The sequence below is a fragment of the Poecilia latipinna genome, unplaced genomic scaffold (assembly GCF_001443285.1).
Source record: "Poecilia latipinna isolate Pla-1442-1.1 unplaced genomic scaffold, P_latipinna-1.0 Scaffold1276, whole genome shotgun sequence".
Classification (NCBI taxonomy): domain Eukaryota; kingdom Metazoa; phylum Chordata; class Actinopteri; order Cyprinodontiformes; family Poeciliidae; genus Poecilia; species Poecilia latipinna.
Window position 1 is genome coordinate 6,543 of NW_015113892.1, and position 20,082 is coordinate 26,624.

At 48.8% G+C, this 20,082-nt stretch overlaps 1 protein-coding gene across 5 annotated transcripts in view; it reads left to right on the top strand.

The window, feature by feature from the left end:
• The first annotated feature begins 1,687 nt into the window (after positions 1-1,687).
• Positions 1,688-20,082, top strand: part of eml6 (EMAP like 6) — a 26,292-nt gene continuing 7,897 nt past the window's right edge. Inside the window, exons 1-39 of one of the 5 annotated variants that reach the window (XM_015054742.1) lie at positions 1,695-2,828; positions 3,139-3,298; positions 3,415-3,513; positions 3,580-3,648; positions 4,666-4,851; positions 4,933-5,068; positions 5,278-5,479; positions 5,569-5,706; positions 5,810-6,066; positions 6,234-6,443; positions 6,575-6,742; positions 6,900-7,006; positions 7,081-7,181; positions 8,239-8,425; positions 8,501-8,606; positions 9,307-9,400; positions 9,628-9,728; positions 9,834-10,036; positions 10,444-10,555; positions 10,632-10,759; positions 11,019-11,160; positions 11,236-11,388; positions 11,461-11,592; positions 11,704-11,792; positions 11,866-12,033; positions 12,108-12,309; positions 12,944-13,070; positions 13,136-13,214; positions 13,290-13,419; positions 13,499-13,597; positions 14,539-14,559; positions 16,385-16,558; positions 16,766-16,974; positions 17,051-17,208; positions 17,588-17,702; positions 18,979-19,167; positions 19,242-19,414; positions 19,490-19,652; positions 19,730-19,833. In XM_015054742.1, coding sequence (XP_014910228.1) covers positions 2,632-2,828; positions 3,139-3,298; positions 3,415-3,513; positions 3,580-3,648; positions 4,666-4,851; positions 4,933-5,068; positions 5,278-5,479; positions 5,569-5,706; positions 5,810-6,066; positions 6,234-6,443; positions 6,575-6,742; positions 6,900-7,006; positions 7,081-7,181; positions 8,239-8,425; positions 8,501-8,606; positions 9,307-9,400; positions 9,628-9,728; positions 9,834-10,036; positions 10,444-10,555; positions 10,632-10,759; positions 11,019-11,160; positions 11,236-11,388; positions 11,461-11,592; positions 11,704-11,792; positions 11,866-12,033; positions 12,108-12,309; positions 12,944-13,070; positions 13,136-13,214; positions 13,290-13,419; positions 13,499-13,597; positions 14,539-14,559; positions 16,385-16,558; positions 16,766-16,974; positions 17,051-17,208; positions 17,588-17,702; positions 18,979-19,167; positions 19,242-19,414; positions 19,490-19,652; positions 19,730-19,833 — 5,588 coding nt within the window. In that variant the 5' untranslated portion in view covers positions 1,695-2,631. Of the gene's footprint in view, positions 2,829-3,138; positions 3,299-3,414; positions 3,514-3,579; positions 3,649-4,665; positions 4,852-4,932; positions 5,069-5,277; positions 5,480-5,568; positions 5,707-5,809; positions 6,067-6,233; positions 6,444-6,574; positions 6,743-6,899; positions 7,007-7,080; positions 7,182-8,238; positions 8,426-8,500; positions 8,607-9,306; positions 9,401-9,627; positions 9,729-9,833; positions 10,037-10,443; positions 10,556-10,631; positions 10,760-11,018; positions 11,389-11,460; positions 11,593-11,703; positions 11,793-11,865; positions 12,034-12,107; positions 12,310-12,943; positions 13,071-13,135; positions 13,215-13,289; positions 13,420-13,498; positions 13,598-14,538; positions 14,560-16,384; positions 16,559-16,765; positions 16,975-17,050; positions 17,209-17,587; positions 17,703-18,978; positions 19,168-19,241; positions 19,415-19,489; positions 19,653-19,729; positions 19,834-20,082 lie in introns of those variants that run through there. The other 4 variants (XM_015054740.1, XM_015054743.1, XM_015054741.1 and 1 more) reach the window with 4 other exon arrangements.

The following is a 20,082-nucleotide window of genomic DNA, read 5'->3' on the forward strand; positions in this document are numbered from 1 at the left end:
GGGGCCACCATGGAACCCGTGGACAAACCCACTTGGTACCCATATTCTAGCCCAGTTTAGACCCAGTTGGGGCCCAGGTAAAAATTAATGAAAGCTCCCAAGTGGGGCCCAGATGGGCCTCATGTAAGTTACCCATCTGGGCCCCACTCAAAACCCAGTCAGCACCCATTTAAATTACCTGGGCAAACCCATGTGGGGCCACCATGGAACCCGCGGACAAACCCACTTGGTACCCATATTCTAGCCCAGTTTAGACCCAGTTGGGGCCCAGGTAAAAATTAATGAAAGCTCCCAAGTGGGGCCCAGATGGGCCTCATGTAAGTTACCCATCTGGGCCCCACTCAAAACCCAGTCAGCACCCATTTAAATTACCTGGGCAAACCCATGTGGGGCCACCATGGAACCCGCGGACAAACCCACTTGGTACCCATATTCTAGCCCAGTTTAGACCCAGTTGGGGCCCAGGTAAAAATTAATGAAAGCTCCCAAGTGGGGCCCAGATGGGCCTCATGTAAGTTACCCATCTGGGCCCCACTCAAAACCCAGTCAGCACCCATTTAAATTACCTGGGCAAACCCATGTGGGGCCACCATGGAACCCGCGGACAAACCCACTTGGTACCCATATTCTAGCCCAGTTTAGACCCAGTTGGGGCCCAGGTAAAAATTCATGAAAGCTCCCAAGTGGGGCCCAGATGGGCCTCATGTAAGTTACCCATCTGGGCCCCACTGAAAACCCAGTCAGCACCCATTTAAATTACCTGGGCAAACCCATATGGGGCCACCATGGAACCCGCGGACAAACCCACTTGGTACCCATATTCTAGCCCAGTTTAGACCCAGTTGGGGCCCAGGTAAAAATTCATGAAAGCTCCCAAGTGGGGCCCAGATGGGCCTCATGTAAGTTACCCATCTGGGCCCCACTGAAAACCCAGTCAGCACCCATTTAAATCTACCTGGGCAAACCCATGTGGGGCCACCATGGAACCCGCGGACAAACCCATTTGGGGCCCATATTGGCAGCCCTCTTTTATCCCATATGGGGCCCACATGGGTATGCTGGCGCGGTGTTGGTGTCTATTTTCAGCTACATTCATTTTGCCCCCAAAAAAGTCGATGCCCCATGTTGCTTCTGACTGTTGCTCATGGAGAGACATTTCAGTATCTAAAACTAACAGAAACATTTAAACAACCTACCTGCATACTGGATGTGGACTGTTGGATATTAAATTCATGAGCAGCAAATATTGTGCTAATTATCAGTATTGAACCAAAGAAAGCAAGGCAGATTCAAGCCTTTAAAATTGTGACGCTTTTTATGGGCCAAATAGACTCAAAAATTGCAACAGCAGCTGCAGGGGGCCAAAGTAATTTTTTTGTCAGGGGGCCCAAGATTCCTGGTGGCGCCCCTGGTTCTGGAACACCCGGTTCGGTCCAGATTCTGGTTCTGATTCAGAAGCCTGGACTTCTTCCGAACCACCGACTCTTCCCACAATGCATCACTTCAGCAACTGTTACCCAGGTAACAGATATAGTCAGACCTGATCCGGTTCTGGATTCTAATGACCTTTGACCCAGTCAAAGTCGTGCTCGGTTCTGATAGGGTCTGTGGACTGGCTGGAGGTCCAGATGGTGGCCAGACCTGGAGAGGATGGAAAGTTTCAGCTGCTTTTATTTTGAAGTTCAAAAGGAAGTCCCTCTCCCACTGTTCCAGCCTGACTTGCTCAGCGGTTCATGAGATTCCCGTTAGTGTTCCCACTCTGCTCCTGTTTTTGGGTCCAGCGGCTCTCCGTGGCCTTCGGACCCGCCGCCGGTGCCTGTCGGGCGGCCTGCTCCAGCGGGACCTTTCGCTGCGGGCTGCGGTGCCGGTTCGGGGCTGCTGGTTCAGATTGGTTCTGTAATCTTCGGATTTAACGCTGAGCAGACGGCGGAGGGATTTTCTCTGATTCCAGCCTTCGCGGACTCATCAGCGGAATTAATCCTGTGTTCTGGTCGGGTTCGGATCCGCAGCTGATCGAGACCCGGTGGGCTGAACCGATCCGCATCACTGACCCAGGAACAGTTCAGAGAGCCGCTGGATTCTGCCAGGTCCAACCGGATCTTTAAAGGAACCGGTTCTGCGGGTTTGAACTGATTTTGATCCGAACTGGATTCAGATCAGATTAACAGCAGATATTGAAACAGCTGCAGCGCTGAACATCAGGAATAAAATATGATTCCATCTGTTTTCATCATCAATAAATACACGGAAATGCTCTGATTCATCCTCGATTCACGATCACAGAATCGGAATCGGATCATTTCATATATATATATATATATATATATATATAAATTATTTTAAATATGAAAAAACTTTCCATCCAATCAGAAACGAGGAATCAGTTCACAGCAGAACCAGCTGAGGTTTGATCTTCTAGGCACGAAACCATAGAAACCATGTTGGCGGCCATGATGGAGGCAGCCTGAAGGAATCGTCTGCTTTTTATGGGACGATTTACTGACCGTTGCTGTTCTTGCTTCAATCAGGAGGCTGCAGAATGGCATTATGGGAAGTGTAGTTGGAGGTTGCTCAGTTAGAAGCACTTCTGAGAGAGACTACTGCTCCCAGCATCCTTAGCAGCAGAGCGGGATGTCGGACAAAACGGCGCCGCGCTGCCAGCTGCGGCTGGAGTGGATCCACGGCTACCGGGGCCACCAGTGTCGGAACAACCTGTTCTACACGGCGGGGAAGGAGCTGGTCTACTTTGTGGCCGGGGTGGGCGTGGTCTACAACACCCGCGAGCACACCCAGAAGTTTTACCTGGGTCATAACGATGACATCATCAGGTGAGGGGCGGTGCCCAACGCAACCACGGCTTGATTGGTGCAAGACAGGCGGTTGGATGAAGGGGTCAGAGTTCATCCAACCGCCTGTTCATCCAGGCGGTTGGATGAACTCACACCTATCCTTCCATCTAAGGATACGTGTGCGTGTGTGTGTTATGCCAGTGAACACACACACTCTGTTCCTGTTGGCATCAGCGATCGGGTCACTGAGCCGCCTCCACGCTGCCTCTAGTGGAGAGAAGATGAATTACTTGTTAGGACGTGGTGCTGCTCAGATAAACGTGGGTTTAGTGACTCGTTCTGTCCGCAGCCTGGCCATCCACCCGGATAAGATCCAGGTGGCGACGGGTCAGGTGGGGAAAGACCCGTACATCTGCATCTGGGACACCTACGCCATGCAGACCGTCTCCATCCTGAGGGACGTCCACACCCACGGAGTCGCCTGCCTTGCCTTTGACTCAGACGGACAGGTAAAGCCACGCCCCCTCTCCGTGGTGGGCGGAGTCCAGAGGATGAATACTACAGTAATTATGACCGAAGCTGCCCTCAGGTCGCGTCACCTGCGTTTTTTATGTCTGTCTCATAGCGACTGGCCTCAGTCGGACTGGACGCCAAGAACACGGTGTGCATCTGGGACTGGAGAAGAGGGCGGGTCGTCGCCATGGCAACCGGACACTCGGACAGAGTAGGACTGTGGGAGGTTAAAGGTTCTGGAAACGGTTGGGTGCGTAACGCTCTGCTCCTCCCACAGATCTTTGACGTGTGCTGGGATCCGTTCCAGACCAGCCGCCTGGTCACCTGTGGAGTCAAACACATCAAGGTGAGACAGCGCCCCCACAGGGTCGCAGTGGATCTGCAGCTCACACATCATGAATCATAAAATCTTTGAGTGTTGATGAAAACTTCCAGAAGAGATTAAACTGTTAAACCATTTTATTGGCTCTGACATGAATTGGACTAAACACTTGATTTAGAGGTTAGGGCAGTGGCGCACCTGCACATTATTCAGGTGGATGCGAAAACATAAATCGGCGCTCCCCCCGCCCCCGAAGGATGGAACGTCAGCGTAGAAAATATACGCTTGCTTCCTCCCCCCCCCTCCCCCGAGGCGAGGATACGTTAAGTATGAAACTCGCGCTAGATTTACCTCATTATGTGCGTGAAGTGAAGGAGCATAAGGCGCGCTGAAGTGTATGGGAAAACATAATCGGCCCCCTCCAGACGGGGTTTTGGCGCCCCCTCTGGTGCTGCGCCCCTATGCGTTGCATACCCACTTTTTGCGCCACTGGGTTAGAGTTCTGTCTGCTGAAAGACACAGTAGTGAAAGATCTTCTTGCTGTTTCCTCGGTATTAGGGTTAGGGTTTTCCATGATGTCACACAAGGAGGCAGAAACTTTCAGGCGTTGCCTTAAAATACATCCACAGGTGTTTCTCCATTTCATTCAGAAGTTTAGATCAACCAATCAGAAGCTTAAAAACCCATGACATCATCATCATCTGGTCTTTAGCAGAGAGAACTCATTCTTGTAATTCAGATGACGACCTGAACCAGGAACCATTTAGCCTGATTGAATGTCAGACAGACAGAATAAAAAGGTTTTGGCTAACTCGGAATCAGTTATAGACTTCAGAATGGTCCGAATTGGACTAGAACCAGTCCAGTTCATTCTAATTCAACCTAGTCACATGGAGTCCAGTTGAGTCCTGATGTTTGTGGTGAAATCCAGGTGATGACCAGATGTGAGTCAGTGCAGCAGGGAGGTGCTGCACTTAGATATGAGGTTGAATATCTAAGGCAGGTTTCCAGTTCTGAAGGTGTTCTCTCTCCTGACTGCAGTTCTGGACTCTGTGTGGAAATGCTCTGACTCCGAAGCGAGGCATCTTTGGGAAGACAGGCGACCTGCAGACCATCCTGTGTGTCTCTGCAGCCAAAGATGAGCTGACCTACTCTGGAGCTCTGAACGGAGACATCTATGTATGGAAAGGAATCACTCTGATCCGGACCGTCCAGGCTGCACATGGGGTACCAACTAACACTCCAACATCTTCATAGCAGAGCCAGCTTGTTTCTAAACTTTGGATTGTTTCGTGCTTCATTGTGCAGGCAGGAATCTTCAGCATGCACGCCTGTGAGGAAGGGTTCGCCACTGGAGGACGTGACGGCTGCATCAGACTGTGGGATGTGGACTTCAAACCAATCACCAAGATTGACTTGAGGGAGGCCGAGCAGGGCTACAAAGGTGTGGAGGTGTTGTCACCTTATCCTGTAGTTGGTAGGGGTCACCCACTGAAATTTAGTCACAAGTACCCAGGAACCTAGGTGTACTTTGAGTACACTGGTTCCACGTGTGTCCAAGGTCAGCCCCCGTCCTAGCGTCAGGTCAGTCCCAAGGTACCCAGGTGTACCCAGCTTTAGATTGGTTTCAGTAACAGGTGTTTTCTTTTTCAGGACTGTCAGTTCGCAGCGTTTGCTGGAAAGCAGACCGGATTCTGGCTGGGACTCAGGACAGTGAGATTTTTGAGGTGATGGTTCGGGACCGGGACAAGCCAGTTCTGCTGATGCAGGGTCACAGTGAGGGTGAGCTCTGGGCGCTGGACCTGCACCCCAAGCAGCCAGTGGCAGTCACCGGGAGTGACGACCGCTCAGTCAGGTTGGTTTGAACTAAAACTCTCCACCGTTGTCTTCCCTTGTCTGATTCAACCCCATCTGGGTCTCACCTGTTCGTCTTATCTGTGTCAGGCTGTGGAGTCTTCCAGACCACACCCTGCTGGCACGCTGCAACATGGAGGAGTCGATTAGGAGTGTGTCCTTCAATAATGACGGCTCCCAGCTTGCTCTTGGTATGAGGGACGGTTCATTCACCGTGTTGCGAGTCAGGTGCTCTCACTCATTTTTCCTTAGAGTTGCTGCTGCCTCATCAGCTTCATTAGCTGCAAAGGCAAGGTGGGTTTAATGGTCGGTAAAACCTCTTCCTCTGCAGGGACATGACCGAGGTTGTGCATATTAAGGACAGGAAGGAGGTCATCCATGAGCTGAAGTTCTCTCCAGATAGCTCCTTCTTGGCAGTAGGCTCTAACGACGGCTTGGTGGACATCTACGCCGTTGCTCAACGCTTCAAGAAGGTGGGAGAGTGCAGCCGCTCCACCTCCTTCATCACCCATCTGGATTGGTCTGTCGACAGCCGCTTCTTGCAGACCAACGACGGCGCCGGCGAGCGGCTCTTCTACAGGATGCCAGGTATTTATCTCAGAGTCCAAACTGGTCAGGTATAGTTTGAAGAAGCCTGATAAATCTTGAACCCGGCAGGTCGTTACAACTGGTATCAATATGTTCTAAAACCCTAGTTGCATCCCAGTTGTTTGAACCAAGGATTGGTTTTGGATGTGTGTGTTCTGGTCTTGCAGCAGGAAAACTCGTTCCTAAAGAAGAAGCAAAGGGGATCCACTGGATGACCTGGACCGGTACCATCGGGCCAGAGGTGAATGGAATCTGGCCCAAATACTCCAATGTGACCAATATGAACTCAGTGCATGCCAACTACAGCAGTGCTGTGCTGGTGACCGGGGATGATCTGGGTCTCATCAAGCTCTTTAGATTCCCCTGCCTGAAGAAAGGTTTGTATCTTCCTTCAAACAGGAACATTTGGTAACTCAAGGTTTGACAGAGTTTTTAGACCTGGTTCTGAATTTTCTGGGCTATTTCCTGAATGAATACATGAGTTTCTAACAACTGCTTCCTGACACAGGGGCCAAGTTTAAGAAGTACATCGGTCACTCTGCCCATGTGACCAATGTTCGCTGGTCTAATGACCTCCAGTGGGTCATCAGCACCGGTGGCGCTGACCACGCAGTTTTCCAATGGAGGTTCCTTCCTGAAGGTGTAATGAACGGTGTTCTGGAGCCGCTTCTTCAAGGTAGATTAAACCTTTATCTCATCTTCTAATCAAAGGATCCACGAAAGTTGAGTACATTGAGACCAAAAGGACCTGTCAGAACCACAGACAGAACTATCTGTAGGATCTCAGCACCCTGAAGAGAGCATGTTGTTATTTTCTGGTCTTGATTTCTCAGAGGGGTACGCTGACTCCAACAGTGGCGAGTCAGATTCAGATGTGTCAGACGTTCCAGAGCTCGACTCGGACATCGAACAGGAAGCTCAGACCAACTATGATCGCCAGGTGAGAAGGGAACAGACAGCGTTTACCTTTCTATGACTTGTTTGTGTGTCTGACCCACCAGTGTCTGTCTCCAGGTGTACAAGGAGGATCTGTCACAGCTCAAGAAGAAGCTGATAGGATCCTTGAAGAGACAGAAAGCACCGGAGGAGGGGCTTCGTCTACAGTTCGTTCACGGGTAAAAAAGTTTAAACAGTCAAACATGTCAGTTATAGGTCAATAAACCTTTATTGACCCTTTGCACCTGACATAACGTTCTTCAGAAAGCGGCCCACTCTGCCATGACGGACAGCAAAACAATCTAGGCATGCTTTAACTCTTTTAAAGCTTGTCCAAGCTGTACAGTTGGCCACCTAATATCACTTTTATTTTGCTGATTCACTGGTGAAATGGCTGTAAGGTGCTGAGCAGTTGGCTGCACAAACCGATAAGGATGCAAACCAAACTTGTCATTTTACTGTAAACCTTTTGGCAAGGAAAGAAGATGCTGATCACAAGATCACAGATTTGAAGCAAACATTTTTTACAAGGTAAGTAACTAAAGTAAGTTAGCTTAACTTGAACCAGGAGAAGCCATGGCTAATCTGGCAAAAACAATTTGGGAAAACAACCAGTACTCCCGTTCCTCACTTCCAACGACATGGCAGTGAAGGGCGCAACATGATTAGGTGACGTAGTTGCAAAGGGTCTACATGAGCTTGGTCTATATGGGTCAGTATTAGCCAACGGTCTCTACCTCAGCTTAGATTAGAGGTCTTCAACTCCAGTAAGGAGACCTAAGATCCTGTAGCTTTCTGACGCACACCTGAGTTCTCACCAGCAACCAGACCTGCAGCTCCGCAGAGGCCTGGAACCCGGTGTTGGATTGTAGCTCTGAAGGACTGGAGCTGGAACCAGATTTAGACCTTTTGAGCAAAAATATAGAGATGTTCTCTTTTAAGAAACAGTTTATTCATGTCCGCTCATCTTCCTGAGGTTTAAATCAGATACAACAGGTAATCTCTCTGCCTTTGTGTTATTTTGCTGATTTAAACCCTATGATGAAGGGACTACAGGTAAACCACACTCACCTGAACACTTTAGAGAGAAAAAGGTTGACTGGAGCTGATAATCCACAAAGTTTCCGTCATTAGCTCACATTTAGACCCACATTCAGAGCAGTTTTTAGAACACCAGCAGCTTTAATGAGCTGCTCATCACACCCCCTGTGACTTCCTACTTCCTGTTGGCTGCAGGTACCGTGGCTTTGACTGTCGCAACAACCTGTTCTACACCCAGACGGGGGAGGTGGTGTTCCATGTGGCCGCAGTCGCTGTCGTCTACCACCGGGTGCAGCACAGTCAGCGCTTTTACCTCGGACACGACGACGACATCCTCAGCCTCACCGTTCACCCTCTCAAAGACTACGTGGCATCTGCTCAGGTACGCCCAGCCAATCATAGAGCAGCTTGTTTTGGGACACATTTTTAGGGTTTCTAATTGGCTGTCTGTCATTAGGTGGGCAGAGACCCAGCCATCCACATCTGGGACATCCAAACCTTGAAGTGCCTGTCTCTGGTCAAAGGTCACCACAGCAAAGGAATCTGTGCTCTGGACTTTACAGGTCAGTCAAATCTCCCCACAAACTCTTCCACCTCATCTGGAGTTCCTCCAATCAAACGTAGAGATCATATAATGTCCAGTAAAGCAAACATTTCCATCCAGTGGGACATGTCCTGACCACCTCAACTAGTGAAAAGGTAAATGAAAACTTCTTCTGGTGTTGAAATGTGATGAAACAGAACAACCAATTCAGACTTTGTTTGGACTGAATTTGGACATTGAGGCTAAAACACTTTGATCCAGAATTTACTGAAAAGTTCTCCATGGACATGTCCATTCAGTGTTTGGAGGACATCTTTAGTGGTATCTTATTACTCAGTGAATAGCCAAGAATAAAACCAAACCATATGACCTGGGTTCCTGGTGGCACCGTCACATGCTGTCCATAAAGGTGATGAACAGAACCAACCAGCCGGCCCTAGAACTCCCAGTGTTCAGATCATCCAGGCCCTGGGTGGTCTGTAGTCCAGCGCCACCAGGTGGCAGTCCTTGTCCATGAAACTTTCACCAGCAGGTGGCTTCAGTGACTTCACCTCCAGCTCCTGAACCAATCACAGCTCAGCTCTGCTTTGATGAGCATCATCCAGCGGTACCAGCCTGCTGTCTGTAGGGATCCTTGGAGTTACCTGGCTGGGACATCTGAAACCTCTTGCTGCTCCATATCCAACCCTAATGTGTCCTTTTGTCTCTGTCTGTCCCAGCGGACGGAAAGAGTTTGGTCTCGGTGGGAATCGACGAGTTCCACTCCATTGTCATCTGGGATTGGAAGAAAGGAGAGAGGCTGGCTAAGGCCAGGTAAGTACACCTGGACCCAGGTCTGATGCAGACTGGGTCTAAAACCAGGGTAGTTAACTGAAGTTAACTGACCTTCACCTGTTGGCTACAGCAGTGAGAGGTAGAGTAGAGGTGGCTTCAGGTTATAGTCTAATCTGCTCCAGCATCAGGCCAGATTCTCCCAGTCAGACGGACTGCAGATGGATGTGTCTCTGCCTGATTGACTGAAGTCCTCCTGTGTCCTGCAGGGGCCACAAAGATAAAATCTTTGTGGTGAAAAGCAACCCTTTCAGGGTGGACAAGCTGGTTACTGTGGGAATCAAACACATCAAGTTCTGGCAGCACTCAGGTATGCTTCCTGTCTTCGTTTTAGAAAAGGTTCTGTCTGCAGGAGATGAAGACCTGAGAACCTGACACAAGGAGCCAGGATCCACCGTCTGTTCTCTCCAACTAGGAGGCGGTCTGACGTTTAAACGGGGAATTTTTGGGAACCTTGGGAAGCAGGAAACCATGATGTCAGCATGTTACGGCCGGTCTGAGGACATGGTCTTCTCTGGAGCCACCAATGGAGACGTCTACATCTGGAAGGACACAACACTGATGAAGACCATTAAGGCTCACGACGGACCCGTGTTCACCATGTGCTCCCTGGACAAGGTGACGCATCCAACCAACCAATCATCCATCCATCCATCCAACCATCCAGCCACCCACACACACACATACACACATACATACAGACAGACCTCAGGTCTTCAGCGACCCATTTCTTCAGTCTTATCAGAACCAGAACCTGGTGAGAGACGTTGAGCTTCTCTGTTCCTCAGATCTGGAACAAACTGCCTGAAAACCTGAGATGATCAGAACCTACCGGCCACTACTGTGTGTTTCTTTCATGGTGTTTATATCTGTATTTTATCATCTTCTTGTTTGATGCAAAAACCTTTCATACAATAAGGTTTTTGTTAAAAAATGTGTCTGATGTCCCATAGAGCCCCTCGGATTGTCTTACTGTTTGAAAGGACCTAATAAATAAAGTCGTCTTGTGTTGCGTTCACTGTCAGGGTTTTGTGACCGGAGGAAAGGACGGCATTGTGGAGTTGTGGGACGACATGTTTGAGAGATGTTTGAAAACCTACGCCATCAAAAGGGCAGCTCTGTCCCCGTCCTCCAAAGGTGTCCTCTCTGGCGTCCACAGCTTCCCCTCCTAAGGATTCTGCTGTTGGACTGACAATGTCTTCCTTCTGAGCAGGTCTGCTGCTGGAGGACAACCCGTCCATCAGAGCCATCACTCTGGGTCACGGTCACATCCTGCTCGGGACCAAGAACGGGGAAATTCTGGAGATAGACAAGAGCGGGCCAATGACGCTGCTGGTTCAGGTGAGACGAAGAGACTATCCCTGGTGAGATCCTACTGTTGGAAGGAGAGCTGTTTGACCTGTAGCAGCCACCGTAGCCTGAAGATCTCAGGTTCCTGGGAAGGTCTGTAGGCGTCCAGCAGACCTGAAGACACCTCCAACACTTCCTTCCTGCTTCTGTCCTTCACTGGAAAACCGAGATGATCATCAGTCCTTCCTCCCTGATCCACTTCTTCTCAGGTACCTCACCTGTGTCTCACCTGTGGTACTTCTATGTTCAGGGTCACATGGAGGGGGACGTGTGGGGCTTGGCAGCCCATCCTCTACTTCCTGTCTGTGCCACTGTCAGTGACGACAAAACTCTGAGGATCTGGGAGCTGTCGACCAATCACAGGATGGTTGCTGTTCGTAAGCTGAAGAAAGGTGACACCTGTTCAGGTAAGCGCAGGTTTTATGCTAGTTTCACTTGGCTAACCTGTATTCTGTGTCACCTGCCAGGTGGGCGGTGCTGCACCTTCTCTCCAGATGGTAAAGCTCTGGCAGTCGGTCTGAACGACGGCAGCTTCATGGTGGTGAACGCTGACACCCTGGAGGACATGGTGACCTTCCACCACCGCAGGGAGCTCATCTCAGATATCCGCTTCTCCTTAGGTACCTGAACTCACTACACAGGTGTGACAAGTGTTGAAGCTGGGTCCCTAAGGTGTCAGGGGTGTTTCACAGATGCAGGAAAGTATTTGGCTGTTGCATCCCATGATTCCTTTGTGGACATCTACAACATCCTGACCAGTAAGAGGGTTGGAATCTGTAAAGGAGCTGGAAGCTTCATCACCCACATCGACTGGGACTCCAGAGGTGGACTCACCTGTTTTAATTAACCTCAGATGTTGACATTTCCCTGGTCCTCATCTTTACCTGATGTTCAAGGTCCCAACCTAACATCTCATTCTGATGTTTTCCCTACAGGTAAACTCCTCCAGGTGAACACCGGAGCTAAAGATCAGCTCTTCTTTGAGGCTCCACGAGGACGCAGACAGAACATCAGTGTCTCGGAGGTCAGAAAGCATGTCTCTCTGTTTTCTCTGAGGCGTTTGTTCCCCGAGGTCATAGTGCTGTTTCTGTGTCCAGTTTGAGAAGATGGACTGGGCCACTTGGACATCCGTTCTGGGTCCCACCTGTGAAGGAATATGGCCATCATTCAGCTTTGTGAACGCTGCTTCACTCACCAGAGACCAAAAACTTCTCGCCACAGGAGATGATTTTGGCTTCGTCAAACTGTTCAGCTTCCCGTCCCGGGTGAGTCCAGAGACAGAGTCTAAAGTTGGTTTTCCTTGAGGATCTCTGTTCATCTCCTCAGTCTCTTCTCCCAGGGTCATTTTGCTAAGTTTAAGAAGTACGTGGGTCACAGCACCAATGTGACGAACGTGCGCTGGTCCAATGATGATGCAGTGCTTCTGTCTGTGGGCGGAGCTGACACGGCGCTGATGATCTGGACCAGAGAGCCGCCGGGCCACAAGGAGAGCAAAGCTGTGGACAGCGAGGAGTCGGACGATGACCCTGAGGAGGACGGAGGTAACATCAGAGGAGGAAGGAGGTCATAGTGAATGTCTGGCTGGTTGGTTCTCTGGTTCTGCACTCAGATTGTTGGGGGCTCTCAGGTTGATTTGAGTTTTAGAGATGCAGTTGTAACCACTAGCTAAAAAAGCTAGTTGTGCTAACCCTAAAGACCTAATCACAAACAGCTAGCTGCACTAATGCTAAGTGCTACAGCAACATGGTATTTAGCTGAATCCAACTTCAAGCATATTTTACCCACCATGTATCAATAACATATGTGCTACATCATAGCATAGCGCCCTCAGCAGGGTCATATCTGTCATTACACACCGACCTGTACAATTTACACTTCAGGAAGTGATTCTTTGGAAAAGGCTTTTCACTCATCATTTCAATTTTATAGTTGAATTTTGTTATCTCACATTTTCAAAATTAACCCAAGTGCTAAAGCAAATGAAAAAATAGCTCTTCTATTGGCACATTAGCAGATTTGTGGACTTGTGTCCACCACTGCAAAGATGTTTTCTGAGAATGGCAATGTTCTGGTCAAGGACAACACCAACCTTCAGCTCCCAGGGCCACGGCACCGCCATCCAGAGTGAGTAGAATTGTCTGAGAAACAGTAATTGGTGAATTTCTGTTTTTTTAGGTTACGACAGTGATGTGGCTCGGGAGAAGGTGGTGGACTATATCACTAAGATCTACTCAACAAGTATCAGGAACATGACAGGAACCAAGCCCCACCTGCAGCACAGAGAGCTTCCTCTGGAGGACAGGTAACCTGAAGGCCTCCTGATGAGTTCAGGTGCAGTTTGTTGTTAACGCTGCTCTTCCTGTTCAGGCCTCCTGTGAGCCGGGCCGTCCCACTGCCTGACAAACTGCTGAAGGACAACATGACTAAGAAGAGGAAAGCGGTGGAGGTCGGCACATGGCATCTCCTTGATAACGTCCAACACGTCCTGACATCGGCTCTAACTGCTGTCTGCGTCTGTTAGGAGCTGCTGCTGGAACACGTCTTCGGCTACCGAGGCTTCGACTGCCGCAACAACCTGCACTACCTCAACGATGGCGCCGACATCGTCTTCCACACCGCCGCTGCTGTCGTCATCCAGAATCTGTCTGCCGGTGCGTAGAACCATCAGTCACCGTCAGTCATTGCCAATGTTGCTCATGAGGTCATTTTTCCGGCTTCCTGTCCTGACAGGAACTCAGAGTTTCTACCTGGAACACACAGATGACATTCTCTGTCTGACGGTCAACCAGCACCCAAAGTACCAGAACATCATCGCCACTGGACAGATCGGTAAGTGTGAGAACGCACACCTTCAAATCACCTTCAGGTGATCTTACCTGCGTCTCAGGTAGCAGTAGCATAGCAGAGAAGGTTCTGGTTCATGATCATAATAAGATCACTGGCTGCTTCCATCAGAAAGTAGGAGTGCTAAGTAGAACATCTAAAAGAACCTTTTCAGTAAACCCCACGACCACCTGAATAAAAGTTTGAATGAACTTGTTTGGAATGTTAATAACAGGCAATGATGTTTGGTTTTATGTCACAATCTGGTAAAATATCTCAGCTAATTTCATTTAGTTCTGAAGCAGCTCGAGTGTCATTAAGAAAGTTGTTTCAGATCATGTCCTATCAGGTTGGGTTCTCTAAGACCCAGTTCATTTAGTCAGATTGTTTCAGCTCAGATTCTTACAGGTCAGGATTCCTGAGGTCAGGTTCTTATTGGTTGAGTACTAGAAGTTCTTGCAGGTTGGGTCCATTCTGGTCTGTTCTGGTGGAAAGCTCATTTGTAGGTCCCACAGGACCATCCATGTAGTGAAGGTTCCCAGGTGAACCAAGCTCAACTGTAAAGGTGTAGGACCTGCTGGCTCTCAGAAGAATAATCTGCAATCTATCGAAGAGTTCAGTCTTCATTTGAAGCTGCAGGAATGGAGAACCAACTGAACATAAACTGGGGGCTTGTCCGGGATTCTGTCTTGGACAAGCTCCCAGTTTCTGCTACGACCTGGCTTTCCTGCAGGTCCAGTGAGGCTGCAGAGCAGTGTAAGGCCACCAGAGGGAGCCAGGTGTGTGGTAGCTGATCCATGTTTCCTCCTGTCAGAGGATGTAGTCAGAGTGCAGGTCGTTAGCTCCTCTGCACATTGCTTTCATGCATGACTGGCTGCTTTTGGTCCATCACACCTTTCCTTCTTTTCCACTGCTTCCTCATTGTCACTGCCTCTCTTCGCCACCAGGTGACATCTCTGACCTGCCAGGTAAGGCTGCCTCTACTTTCCTCACCGTGCTCATCATCATTCACACACATGATTCTGTTTGCTCTGCTGTGTCGTCTGCTGTCGGTGTGTAGAGACCGAGGTGTCTGGTGAGTACCAGTGGTCAGGGTCCGGGTCGAGTCCGACCCATGTCTGTTCTGTCCTAGACTAGATCTGCTCTCATGTGGGCTCAGAAAACACTCGCTGCAGAACCTGCAGGTGAAGGAAGCTCTGACCTGAAACTGGACGCTTGTTGTTTCCAGTGTCATCAGGCAGAAAAGTGACGCATCAAGTTTTTTCTTTTTGATTCCAGACTGAAAGAAAAATGGTTCCCAGTTTTTATTCTGGCAGTAATAAAATAATTTATTATTTCAAAGGAAGTAATTATTCTGATCCAGTTAGATTCTACTTTAGATGGGTCACGGTTCCAAATGTTGAAATTTCAGTAGCAGGAGAGGTGTTCCCCCTGGAGGTTTACCAGGACCCCGGTTTTTACTGGACTCTCCTGGTTCTGATCCTGATAATGATTAAGATTTTTCCAAAGGATTCTGGTTTCACCATCAGTCTGAGCCTGTAGTTTCCTGTTCTGACCCGATAAATGACAGAACCCGACCAGAACCGGGTTCTGTATTGAGTGTTTTCATCAGGATGATGATGTGGCAGACAGGAAGTAGCAGCATTCCTGCATAGCGCCCCCTAGTAGCACACCTGGGCCGATTGTTCCCCATGTAGAACTGACTGATGGTTGGATTGGTTCTGTTTCTGCCCTGTTTGGACCGGGTCCTGTCAGATGAACTGAATGATTTATCTGTTGATGGTTCTGATCTGAATGAACATTTCCTCTTCCTGTTTGCAGGAAGTGACGATTTTATTGCATCCGGCCTTCCTGTTAACCCTCGCTTTGCCTGTGGTGTTCTCTCCACCTGAACTGCTGGGTCCCTCCCACTGTCCCCACTCTGTCCCTCCCACTGTCCCCACTCTGTTGGTGAGATCTGGATCCTGCCTTGCTTTCTGGCTACGGTGCTGAGTCAGCATTCCTGCTCTCTTCTGGGGCAGAACCAGCTTCTACATTCACATGCTAATGGTGGTTAGCTACTACTGCCTTGGGGCTGTCTGACAGAGGCAAGGCATTGACGCCACCTGCTGGTGGGGCGGGGTTTGAACCAGCAACGGGTTACCGGACAAACTCCTGCCTCCTGAGCCACTGTCAGAAGTTACTGTTTTAACTGTGAAGCGTCCCAGTACCTCTGGGTGGCTTGGGTCGGAGAGCAAGTGCACCAGGTGCAGAGGCTACAGCCCTCGACTCGGTTGCCCTGAGTTAGATTCCTGGTCTCAGGCCATTTGCTGCATATCTTCCCCGTCTCTCTCTTCCCTATGTCCACTTACTGTTCAATAAAACCACTAGAGACTAAAAAAGTTATTGAAAATAAACAAGTGGCACAGTATTGAGAAATAAGATCAGGTTGAGAGAGTCAAGATCGAAAGCAATCTGCTACGTACCATGAGCTAGCAGGAAGTGACATGACCCAAACACACCTGGATCCCCTCAACCTCCTCATGGTTGGGTCATTATTTGCTGGTATCAATATCCTGTGAACTGAAAACTTTGATTGTTAATGTTCCACAATTAGAAGATAATCAGAAGGTCCAGCACAGAATGATCTGTTCTTTAGCTAACAGATAATTTTTTAGCGCTACAAGGAAGTTTATGTCTTGCTGAGATTTCTAGATTGTGTGGTTCCTTGACTCCAGCACAGTTTCTGTGACTCTAGATCTAGTGTTTTACAGGCTCTGACTTTGGTTCTCTGTCTCTGGTGTCTTCTCACAGGTCTTGCTCCATCCATCCATGTGTGGGATGCAATGACCAAGCAGACTCTTTCCATCCTGCGGTGTTCCCATGCTAAAGGCGTAGGTTATGTCAACTTTAGTGCAACAGGGAAGTTACTGCTGTCGGTGGGGGTGGAACCTGAACATACCATCACGGTGTGGAGATGGCAAGAAGGTAAGTTATGAAGCTGGAAACATGGAAGCATCTCTCTGCTGTCAAGGACCAGCAGTCTCACTCTTATTTCACATTTAAACATCTGAAAACTCAGAACTGCAGTTAGAATCCTGCCAAGGCATCTGTTGAAGTAGAGAAGAAACGTTACCTGTTTTGCTTTTGCTGCATCTGAAGCGCGGACAACCTGACCCTTTACCTCCATGACAGGCACCAAGGTGACCAGTAAAGGCGGTCACGCTGAGCGGATCTTTGTGGTCGAGTTTAGACCCGACTCAGACACTCAGTTTGTGTCAGTGGGAATCAAACACATCAAGTTCTGGACACTGGTTGGTGGTTCCCTCATGTATAAGAAAGGTGTGATTGGCTCAGTGGAGGATGGCCGCATGCAGACCATGCTGTCTGTCGCCTTTGGTGCTGTAAGTCCTAGTTATATGTAGTGCATTTATGTCTACCAAGTTTTAGTTTTATTGTAAATCAGTGTTTTCGTCCTAGAATAATCTGACATTCACTGGTGCAATAAACGGAGATGTGTATGTCTGGAGGGAGCACTTCCTGGTCCGAGTAGTGGCGAAGGCGCACAGCGGTCCCGTCTTCACCATGTACACCACGCTGAGAGACGGACTCATCGTCACTGGAGGGAAGGAAAGGCCGTAAGGAATTGAACTCACCTTTAGAGCTGTAGTCAGGGGTTAGTCAGGGTACTAAGACTTTCCCAGTCAGAAGGTTATCATAATGTTGTTTTACACATGGCTCTATGTGAGATGTTCTTGATCCATTAAATCTGGTCTTTTAACAAGACCCCTGGCTATCATCAATGTTCTGCAGATACTTTAGAAGAAAGAAACATCTCTGAGAACCTAAAACTGGTCCAGTTTCTCTGCATCCTCATTGTTCTGGGATCCAGCCGTTAGTCCCATTGGCTCTGTATTTGTCAGTGTAGGATGTGAAGGCCAGATCCTTTATTCAGAAAGACTTACTCTGTCTCCAGAGGAGTAGGTTGTGTACTCCATTAGGGTGTTTGTTTCACAGGACCAAAGAGGGGGGAGCTGTGAAGCTTTGGGACCAGGAGATGAAGCGCTGCAGAGCCTTTCAGCTGGAGACCGGTCAGGCAGTTGAGAACGTTCGATCCGTCTGCAGAGGGAAGGTAAGGCCCACAGTCTGCTTCTGACCTGCAGGCAATGCTAAGAATGTAAGGACAGTCTCTTCACCGTCTAAGTGTCCATGCTTTTAGACAAGAACTAGAGAGGCCTTTCTCTCTTGCTCTCAGTGAAGGCGGACTCTTTTTCCCTCTGCTTCTCCCTGCTTGCTTTGTTTTTCTGTTGCTTTTTTGAACCCTTTCTATGCACATCCTCCAAATCTACAAATTATGGATCTGGTCAGCTGCTCTCAATGCAATTGATCAAATTGTCTCGAGGAGAAGACTGGGCAGAGGAGAGCCCTCCTGTCCTACGGGGACACACCCAGAGGGATACATCCTGGATTTATTTGGATTCATGATAACAGGATTTCTGTTTGGAGTTGGCAGATACCTGGCATGTCGACAAATTTGTGACGGATTGGGCCGACTAGCAAACACTCAGACTGACACGGTGACAGAGACACCGTGTCAGTGGATGTGATTCTTGCTGAGACTCTAAAACTCTCTAGCAGGAAGGAATCGATCCTGGAGAAGTTGCTAGTTTTGGTTCAGTGGAACGGCCACACTAATTTGGATGATTGGAATTAACAGAGATGTATCGGTGAGACTTTAGGGCAGGTTAAAATTTAAAATCTACCCGACCTAAAGCTTTCTGCATCTGAACTGGCTCCCCTGTGTTAGCCTGGACTGGCTGGCGATCTCAAATCTCCTGGAAGATTTGTGAACGTAACGCTCCTTCTCTCCTCACTCCCTTCTGTAATCATCCGTGTGACTGTGGAGCAGAGCGCTCCCAAGGACTGGCTCCTGGATAACCATCATATCAGACTGTTGCCTGGGAGACCGAGCTGCATGGTTTCATGGTCATACACATGCAACACACAAACACAGGAAACAGATGCACTGTGATGTCACCGCCTTTTGCTGGCTTCATGTCTGAGCCTTATCTTGCTATACGTGCCATATCCTTCCCAATGTTGTCATTTCATTCTACCAATTCTTATTAGTTAGAACAAATTTAAGATCCAGGAAAATTCCTATTAGTTTATAAATTACAGACTACTTATTCTTACTCTTATTAAATATGGGGAACCAATATATAGTTTTTACCTTTCGGTTTGTTGTTTTGTTTGTATTTCCTTCTAGTTCATATAAAACACTTTGAACTGCCTTGTTGCTGAAAATCTGCTATATAGATCAAATTACCTAACCTTATCTTGCTGTGCTCAATCCAAGGTCCTGATCTTCTGTAACCTCTAATCTTTTCTGCCTCTGTTTGCTGCAGGGTAAGATTCTGGTTGGAACCAAAGACGGGGAGATCATAGAGGTTGGAGAGAAGAATGCTGCTTCCAACACCATGATCAATGGTCACACTAAGGGAGGAATCTGGGGTTTAGCATCGCATCCTTTCAAAGATGTCTTCATCTCTGCTAGTGATGATGGGACCATACGCATATGGGACCTGGCTGACAAGGTACTGACCTCCAGGGTCCAGTCTGGCCTTCAGATTTCCTGCAGTGCAAACTTTAATTTGTTTTGCTGCTTTAGAAACTCCTGAACAAGGTGAGTTTGGGTCACCCTGCCAAGTGCACATGCTACAGCCCCAATGGGGAGATGGTTTCCATCGGCATGGAGAATGGCGAGTTCATCGTGCTGCTGGTCAACTCCCTCACTGTCTGGGGCAAAAAGAGAGACCGCAGTGTCTCCATCCAGGACATCCGGTAAGTAAGGCAGTGCATTAGAGCTGAACTCCTCTGTGTGGTGTCTGTGAAAATCTGAGGCTTGTTGTGGTCCAGGTTCAGTCCAGATAACCGGTTCCTGGCAGTGGGTTCAGTAGAAAGTGCTGTAGATTTCTATGATCTGACTCTCGGCCCGTCACTCAACCGAATCGGTTACTGTAAGGACATCCCCGGCTTCGTTATTCACATCGACTTCTCTGCTGACAGCAAACACATCCAGGTGATCTGGGTTGAAGGTTTGGGTGTTTGACTGATCTCTGCAGCCTCTAATAGTTCACATGTTCACCTTGTTGTCAGGTGTCCACCAGCACCTACACTCGTCAGGTCCATGAAGTCCCCTCAGGAAAGATCGTCACAGAGCTGCACGTCATTGAACGCATCACCTGGGCGACCTGGACCAGGTAAGACTGACGCCGAGGTTGGGAAATGCAGCGTTTGGTGGGTTAGTAACAGTTCTATCCATCTGGTGCCAGTAGTTAGAAAGCTTGATGTCTGACTTGGTTCTGGTCCAAACCTGAAGGTTCCCCAGGACTTTTCCTGAAGGTATTGACAGACTTCAGTTGGATAACTCTGATAGGCTCGCTGAGGAGCCAATGAGAAGACAGGTTTTGATGGGTTCTGACTGGTTCTGACAGGGTTCTGACTGGTTC